The 9,143-nt window shown below is 32.4% G+C and overlaps 1 protein-coding gene across 4 annotated transcripts; it reads left to right on the top strand.

Moving 5' to 3' along the window:
• Positions 1-1,993: 1,993 nt before the first annotated feature.
• On the top strand, positions 1,994-9,097 carry LOC132743162 (acanthoscurrin-2-like). 4 transcript variants are annotated; one of them, XR_009627535.1, is made up of 7 exons: positions 1,994-2,345; positions 2,762-2,930; positions 5,204-6,038; positions 6,223-6,248; positions 7,421-7,583; positions 8,018-8,097; positions 8,537-9,097. XR_009627535.1 is itself a non-coding variant. In XM_060731689.1 (3 exons), the coding sequence occupies exon 3, from the start codon at positions 5,268-5,270 to the stop codon at positions 5,499-5,501; it is 234 nt and encodes a 77-aa protein (XP_060587672.1). In that variant the 5' UTR covers positions 1,994-2,345; positions 2,762-2,930; positions 5,204-5,267; the 3' UTR covers positions 5,502-6,213. The 4 variants fall into 4 exon arrangements, 1 of the variants encoding a protein (XP_060587672.1); XR_009627534.1 differs by having other exon boundaries at positions 7,251-7,583; positions 8,548-9,097; XR_009627533.1 differs by having other exon boundaries at positions 7,251-7,583.
• Positions 9,098-9,143: the final 46 nt, after the last annotated feature.

Genomic DNA, 9,143 nt, shown 5'->3' with positions numbered 1-9,143 from the left:
GAGTCCCTTTAAAAATAAAACTAACAGTCGCCTACATATATCGTACATGGCACTGTCATGAATGACCATGAGGCAATTGTGCCTTATCTGTTCATGATTTAATAAAGAATCACTGAATCAGCAAAAATCGAGAGAGTCCTTGAATTCATGTTACTTTAAATAATAATTTATCAGAACTTATCGGAAACTTACGAGGATACCCGAATTTACACTACGCATACATGCAGGTCCCTAGATGACCATAATATGTCTTCCTTTATAGTTTCAAGTTTCAAGTTTATTTCAAAGTACATTTGGACAATATGTCCATGCATACACAGTACATATAACAAAGCATACAATACAATCAAATGGTCAATGTCAAACTTTATAAAACATATATCATTAAGTTACACAGTATTTTTAGCAATCAGAGAACGTAAACTATAGATAGAATATACTATCAACATGTCTCAATTCATATACTGGTAAATAAATACTAAGGAAAGATACCATCCTATTAATAAGGAAGTAAATCACAAAACAAAACGAAAATAAGTGTATGTAAGATACAGTTATACAGCGTTTGGGACAAACTTTTGATTAACTGTAAAGAATAGTGTTTCGAACATCGAAAGCTTTAAATATATACATTGATAAGTTTCTAATTTCTATTTCATTTTCTGAATTCATCAATGTAACAAATTTAGGTATATTTGGTCTTTTCCAAAAGTGTTTTTTATATATATTTTTTTCGTAATTCATTATATAGAGAACATTCTAAAATAAAGTGAAATTCATCTTCCAAAATAAAACAATTTTTACATTTCCTATCATCAAAAGGTATAGCACTAGGTTTATTCCACCTGCCGGTTTCAATCTCGAGTCTATGTGAAGAAACTCTTAGCCGGGACAGAGCAATTCTAAATTTTTCAATATTAATACAGTTTAAATACTTTTGAAATTTAAAATCTGCAAATATTACATATGTACGAGCTCTAGTTGAGTTATTTATTTCTGAAAACCAATTTTGGATAAAAACATCATTTACTCTTTGTTTTACTAAACTAATAAATACATCTACATTGCCTACGCCTTGAGATAACCATACATCATTAAAACCAAGCGACTGTAATAAATCTTTAACACTTCTAACCCATGTTTTTTTTGTTAGGTCTTACCTGTAACTCTGTACAATAAATCATAAACTATTTTAACATATTTTATATCTTCAAGCTGTATAATTTTAAGCAAGTATTTTATTACACTTACAATTCTTCTGCATTTCAAATTTGTTCTACCTAATTCTCCATAAATAAAATTGTTCTGAGTTTGTAGTCTGACGCCTAACATTTTTTTACAAAAATTTAAATGCACTTTTGCTAATTTACAACAATCATATATACCGCTTACCTCTGAAGCATAATTCAAAATTGGTGAGATCAATTTATCAAAAAGGTATAGTTTATGTTTCACAGTTATACATGGGAATTTAATCAAATCTAGTTGTAATTTATATAATGCCTTCAAAGCCTGACCAGATAATGTTTCAAAAGAAGTATTAAAAGATCCACCAGTTGTAAAGACTACTCCTAAATAAGTAAATTTTTCGGCAATTTCTAAATTTTCTCCTTTATATACGAATGAAATGTCTTAATCTGCCTTTTCTGAAAATCATTATTTTAGTTTTCTTAATATTTATCTCCACTTATCACAATAATTCTCCAATAACAATAAACCTTTATGTAAGCCTTCTTCTGTTTCAGATAGAATAACGATATCATCTGCATATAAAAGTAAAAACAATTTTAAGAAACCTAAATCAACTCCTTCAAATTTATTCATAATAAAATATTCTTCTATATCATTAAGATACATGGCGAACAAAAAAGGTGATAAAGACTCTCCTTGGGGGCGCCTAACACACATGAAAATTCTTCACTCAAAACATTTTGATATTTTATTCTGGATCTTACACTTTCGTACATTACATTTCATACATACATTGTATTGTTGTTACTTTAAAATAAGTGTGTCTGTTATAAATAACGAAAACAGAAATTATCGGAAATACACGAAGATATCCGAATTTACACGATGCGATCAGATAAGGGGATTGCAATAAGTGTTTCTTAAATAATCGAACACGTGTAACTGTTTGTGGTATTGAAGTATGGATTACACAGGTTTGTTATGTAGGTCGATCACGTGACTGAGCGATGCTCGAGCTTTTACACATGTAACTTAAAGTTGCTATTCGTGTGATATTGTCCTCGGGCGGCATGTTATTATGTAAACTCCGTGCAAATTTACCGTAACTTGTCCATAGCCAATGTGGTTTTAGGAGGGAAGGACACAACTTCACGGTTTGAATTTATTTATTTATTTATTTATTTATTTATTTATTTATTTATTTATTTTTGGGGTTTCAATAATTTTCTTTTGCATCTATGTTTAAATAAATGATTACAGTAAAGTTATGCCGTCGAAATTCCATGATAGATTACATTATTTTATTTTTTTGACAGTTGAAGCTTAAAATTAATTTCATCTGTTCATAGACAAATACATTTGTATTTTTAGCAGTACATAACAAATGTTAGTCTTTCTTTTATTATTTTTATAGAATTGTGTTTACAAAACGCAGATTAAGTTTGAAATTATGTTATAACATTTAAATATATAAGATTTTTTACTGTTTGAGATGAGTTTCTTTATAATGATTTTGTCATTAGGAAGGGTAGCGGTCAGACTATGTGATGATTAAATCGTTGTTTCACAGGTACTAGAGGCAGGTGGTCAATGGTATGAGGGGTTTTATTCACAGAGGAGAGGAATCGGAACGTATATACTTCATGTATGATTACACCTGGGACATGACTCCAGTTACCTCCCCTACTACTACCTACTTGGTGAATTGGAGCAGGTTTGAATTCTTTCAACAGTTCATGGTAAGCTGTTATTTAGAAAAACGCCACACTAATTGCATTTTTTTTTCAATTTAAAAAAAAATGTAAAAAAGAATAATAAAAGGTTTATTTTTATCAGTTTATTACACAGTCAAGCTACTATTTCCTGACCGACTAGACACTACAGAAGGTCAGCCTGCACTTGAATATGAAATGAGCCGTGTCATGACAAAACCAACATAATGGGTTTGCGACCAGCATGGATCCAGACCAGCCTGCGTATCCGCGCAGTCTGATCAGGATCCATGCTGTTCGCTTACAAACCCTATAACAAGTAGAGAAACTGATAGCGAACTATTACTATACTATTTTTACGGAAATTCCCTTCTTAGCGATGTCTCGGATTACCTTGTCAAACTGCATTTATTCAGACAAAATATACCTAGCATGCACTTTGGACCAGTATGCATGAAGGGTCGCATTAAAGGTGCATAAGATGAGCCAAAATATTTCAAGAATATCAAACTTGGGAACAATGTATTAAGATTTTAAGAAAAGAGAAAATGTAAAAAGATCGAAGATAAAAGTTATAATTTCCATGTTATTTGCGATACATGACTGATTTTACGGGGGGAGGGGGATCACTATATTTCTACTGCGTTTTTACTGCGTAAGTAGGGAAGTAAGGGCTATTTTTGCATTTTTTAACATCTTTTTGGTTATTTATTTGGGTTGTAAATGTCGTTTAAAATGTGTATATTATTTTATTTGTTCACTTCACAATAAAAAACATTTCATGATTTTCAATTAAATTATCAGTAATTTGTAGGCGTGCTGCTTTAAGGCGAATTTGTTGATGAGGTGTTGTATGGCTGTATCATTGCTTGCGATGTTTTGTTTTGTTTTTGTTTTTTCAAAAAATTGTGTATGACTTCTTGCGAGTTTCTGTCCTGATCTCACTAGCAAGTACTTTTCTTTGGGAGGTCACACAAAACAGGTCAATCAAGGGATTTTGGTTGTAACCAAAACCTTTGCGTTATTTGATAGTAATTGAATACTTAATTTAATGTCAGCACCTAACAAGCCTGTTTTTTCTTGTATGGTTTTTTAACCATGTTGCTTGTAAGTCAATGGCGGGAGGTACGTGTTTTTTTCTGCTCTTCCAATAGAATAGATTCGGGTAGCTATGACTTTCTTATAGCGCATTTTGTATGCTCCCCAAAGGGTGAGCATATAGTCGCCGCTTTGTCCGTCCGTCTGTCCGTCCGCTTTTCTTGTCCGGGACATAACTTTGAAACAACAAGAGGTGTCAACGTGAAACTTTGTAGTTAGACAGATCTCATTGAGAAGGTGTGCAGTGCATAAGAACGTAACTCTGCCTTGCCTAATTTTTGAATTATTGCCCTTTGTTCATTTTTACACTTTGAACTTTGTCCGGGACATAACTCTTAAACTATAAGAGGTATCAACATGAAACTTTGTAGGTGGATAGATCTTTTTATTGTTTTAGGCGGGGGAATGGTTGGTGGGAGGTTAATGTATTTTTTTTTCAATATTTTTTTAAGATTATAATTATTATTTTTTTATATATATATGCACAGGATCACAATTGAAGTATAAGGAGGGCAAATTGATTCAAATGGTTCCGCAATAATTGATACAGATTTATATATACCACAGAACGAAACTAGTAAGATATTCACATACACTTAGTCAGAGCCCGCAAGTAAGATATATATGAGCCGCGTCACGACAAAACCAACATAATGGGTTTGCGTCCGCGCAGTCTGATCAGGATCCATGCTGTTCGCTTACAAACCCTATAACAAGTAGAGAAACTGATAGCGAGCAGCATGGATCCTGATCAGACTTTGGTTCAGCGTTGGTTTTGTAATGACGCGGCTCATATAAATTACTTACACATTTGCTAGAACTCGTACAATTATGATCTTACACGTGCATCATATTTTCTTACATGTATATCACATTTAGAGAATGTCTGAACGATTGTCAGTGGAGTTGCTTAGGAAAATATTAATTGCAATCAAGTTATATAACATGTATATTAATCAATGGATGGCATACTCCCATGGATCTTTATTAAACATGCTTTCCGTTAAACAAAATAAAAATTCGACACACGTGTTTCATGTCACTGATAAGACATGATTTTGGGAAAAAAACTTTGTTAAAAATGTATGTAAAACAAGACACTAAGGAAAAAATATGTTTGAAATAAATCAATGCTTAACAAATTGTAATTCATATATTCAGAAACATTTGAACATGCTTCTTATAAAATTCACTATTTTCAGCTCGCAACAATTGAATGAGATACAATTCGTTGACACAATCTTACCGTGTAAGTGGTGATGAAAGATGAAGGCGATTTTTGATGGTGTTGTTGGCGGTGGTGCTGGTGGTGGTGGTGTTGGTAGTGGTGATGACGATGGTGGTGAGGATGATGGTGGTGGTGGTGGTAGTGGTGTTGGTAGTGGTGATGATGATGGTGGTGAGGATGATGGTGGTGGTTGTGGTAGTGGTACAACTACTGCAGGTTGTGTGGATGTTGATGGCGGTGGTCTTGATAATTTGTTGTTAGAAGGCAAGTGAAAAAATTATATTATATGAAAACTGTTCTGATAGAGACAGTAGCTTGCATAGATATTAAGGTAAACAGTTCTATTTACTTCTTATTCTTTAATTACAAATCTGTTTTCATAATTTTATATAATATCTGAATGTACTTTAGTTTCAAAAATTGAGAAAAAAATGATTATTATTGATATATTTTGTTTTGTGGCTGACATACATTGTTACTACAATTTCTGCCAAGGGTTGTTAAATGTATGAGGCCAACAGTTCCATAGCAAAATTTAAATAGGCGCTTGTGTTAGTAGTTTTCACTCCGGATCACGGCAGTAAGCCACAATGAATTAATCAGAGCACAGTTCAGCCACCACATAGTCTCTGGGCATGCTTGTCAAAGGGTTTACAAGTACCAGTTGTCTTTACTTTTGCAGGGAACTGATAACTTCTGTTCATGCAAAAGTAGAATGGCCGTAGATCAACCACATCGAAACTGACCTGCACAGTCTGGAAATCGAACCCGTGTTGCCCGATTCACAGTCCAACGCCCTACCTATTCAGGTAACCGGACGGCACAACAGTTTCATTTTTACAAAACTCTAAAAACTGTATTGATAGTTTTAAAAAGGTAAAGATATTTTTGCATTACACTTGCGCTTTTAAAGAGACTTGATACATTTTTATTTAGATAAGCAAGTTAAAAAGTTGATATTTATGTTTAATTTGTAACTGCATTCTCTTACAGATTGTTATTGTGGTCAACTTAAAAAGGTAAGGGTAATTTTCGTTTTTCATCAGTTTGGTAATTTTCAGATTTTAACCTTTATTACGAATTTAGTTTCAGGATAGCTGAAAATGCTGTGAGAAGAAACAGTTTCCCACATATGCTGCACATTTCATGTCAGTTGAATTAAAACACCATTACTGTTGAAAGCTATTTCAGTTTGGAAAAAATGGCTTTAATTTATATTGTCTATATCAAATAACAAAATATCTATACATATCAATACGTACGTATGAGAGTGTAAAAGTTGCGCATGTGCGAACAAATATTTTATAGAGAATATGAACAAGAAACCGTGAATCATATTCATATGGGTTTTGGTGCTGTTTTTGGTTGTTATAATTGGACTTCATTGTATATTTTAGAATGTGGCTTTGGTTGATTTTAATAGGGTTGTATTTGGTTGACTTTGTTTTATTGTTCTTTTTGGTGTTTTGTTTATTTTGACTACTTTGTTATATTATTTGTGTAGATTTGTTTGTTTGTTCCTTTGTTTGTTTTCGTTTGTTCTTGTTGTTTCGTTTTTACGAGGGCTGTTCATGTTTTTTGATTTTTTGACTTGACTTGTACATGTATTGGTACATGATGTCATAGATGGTTTGTTCATGGTGTTTGCAAGTTCATGCACTCAACTCATAGTAATTGTTTTGTATTGTTTTACATGTATATATGTATATATTGCTTTATATACATGTGTATACAATATACGCGTATTTTGAAATACGAATTTGAGTCAATATAAGTGAATGGCAATGATGCATTTAAATACGAAAGTTTGTCATTTACAGGGCCATCTGTACGGCGGACTATTGTAGAGCAATACCATTTTAACAACAATAGTAACAATTCTTATCAACAACAGCCGACATATGTGTCTCCCAAAAGGTTGTTAATATGACGAGGTTTTACTGTATCTAGTCAATTTAATTGTAAACTCATGTTTTACAAACTTTTATTTTAAGTTATCATAATAACCTTGGATGTTTCAGGAGAAGATCCATGGTCGAATGAATGTAACACAGCTTACTAGAACCGTGCTGAATGGAAATGTTTGCAGTTTTCAAGACTAACTATTTTGCCGATTTTGGCAATACATTGGATTCATCAAAATGTTTATTGATATTTTTATTTATCATGTTTACTGATAAACAATTTTTAGAATGGATGAATGACATTTGTTTCACAAGCGAAAAACATTTCTTTGAGTATGGCTGGAAGACCTTGTTCCACAAGCGAACGGGATGCCAATGCATTACTGACCTTGACCTTGAGTATTATTTCAGAAGACAGCCGGAGAAAGCGGAAGTAAGGATGGCATGAAGGTAAATGTATGCATATTATGTATTAAGCTTGAATAATCATTTGACCGAAAAAGAGTGAGAAATAAGTATCTAAGGTAAGCAAACCACTAAGGATAAAATATTACATGTACATGAATGACAGATACTTATAAATGCCGTAATATGACATGGTTATTTTAATTATTTCGATACTGCCAGTTTTATCTTAGGTTAATTATATTATGAGGACGATACTGTAACGATATGTAAAAACGCATTGTACAGAGAATTTAATGTAATAGTCTTTTTTTAAAAAACATATTTTGTTTTTACAGATAATAAATATTTAAGAAAATAAACAGCAACAATTTGAACATGTAAATAAAAGTTGTTTCACAGGTAGGAGGTTATTAATGGTGTCGGAGTTTTTACGGAGGAAAAGTAACGTATGTACATTCATTTTGATTTCTGTTTAGATTTGACGCTGAAGTTCTCTACTATATTGTTTTGTTTGTGTGCATGTGGATTGGAGCAGAAATTTTTATTTCCGTTTAAGGTAAGCTATAGTATATACAGAGGAAAACAAAACTGAATAAACGTTTTCATTTACACCATAAAAAACATAGTAACATTAATAGATATGTTTTCACAAGCTACGATTGAGTTACACTATTTACAGATCTTTTCCGCTTGCTTTCGGAAGGTCGGTGGTTCTACATATATCAGCATTTGAGCCTGAAACGAGGCACGGTGGAACGCCTGCTACTTTTAATGACATGCCGGAAAAGTTTAGCATTGCTTGTGAACAATTAATAATAAATTTGATTTAAAATGTAACGTCATAGACTAGTCAGGGGTGCGAATATATTACTTATGTACTATGTACTTATGTTTTGCCTTTTAACTAAATGACCGAGTATTTAATCAGAAGTATTTTGCTTAAGCTTCTAAATGGCTTTTATAATTTACAAAAAGTAAGAACATGGAATGAATAGTTGTTTCACAGGTAGAGGGTGTTCAATGTAGGAGAACAAAAGAATGTTCATGCACTTCAGTTATGATTGCTGCCATGATGTGACTGCAGTTACAGTTTTTGTACCCTCTGAAGTTCTGTACTATTTGTATTATGTGACTGTGGATTAGAGCAGATTGTTCTTATTCAAGGTAAGCTGTAGTATAGAAAAAAACTACAGTCGTTGCACTTCTTAACTCAAAGACAAACATAACTTTAGCCGCACTTCTATTGCCGTAACAAGATAAGTTGGAAGACGGATTACTTCAGCTTGAACAGGTCCTTACAGCTAGCTTCCGGAAGGTCTGTGGTTCTACTGATATATGCACTTGTGCTTGAACTAATGCACGAAGAGTCATATGAGTTTAAGAATAAAAACAAATTGAATAAATTAATGGTAGAAATAAACATAAGTAAATTTTTAAAGTAACTTCTATTTGTAATTAAAAACAAATGTTTAAAAACATGATTAAAATCATGTCATAAAGTAATCACGAGTGCAACTTTAACGTTTTAACATTTGTTAATTCTCTTTTTAGTTACTGTGTTCCTGTAAAATAATATTATATCATAGACTATTTGTCAGAAGG

The sequence above is a fragment of the Ruditapes philippinarum genome, unplaced genomic scaffold (assembly GCF_026571515.1).
Source record: "Ruditapes philippinarum isolate M1 unplaced genomic scaffold, ASM2657151v2 ctg17119_1_1_1_1, whole genome shotgun sequence".
Lineage (NCBI taxonomy): Eukaryota > Metazoa > Mollusca > Bivalvia > Venerida > Veneridae > Ruditapes > Ruditapes philippinarum.
Note: the sequence above shows the minus strand (reverse complement) of the source record. Positions and strands in the feature narration are given on the sequence as shown.

Coding starts and splice junctions, on each gene's coding strand:
- LOC132743162 (XM_060731689.1), top strand. CDS start 5,268: ATGAAGGCGATTTTTGATGGTGTTGTTGGCGGTGGTGCTGGTGGTGGT.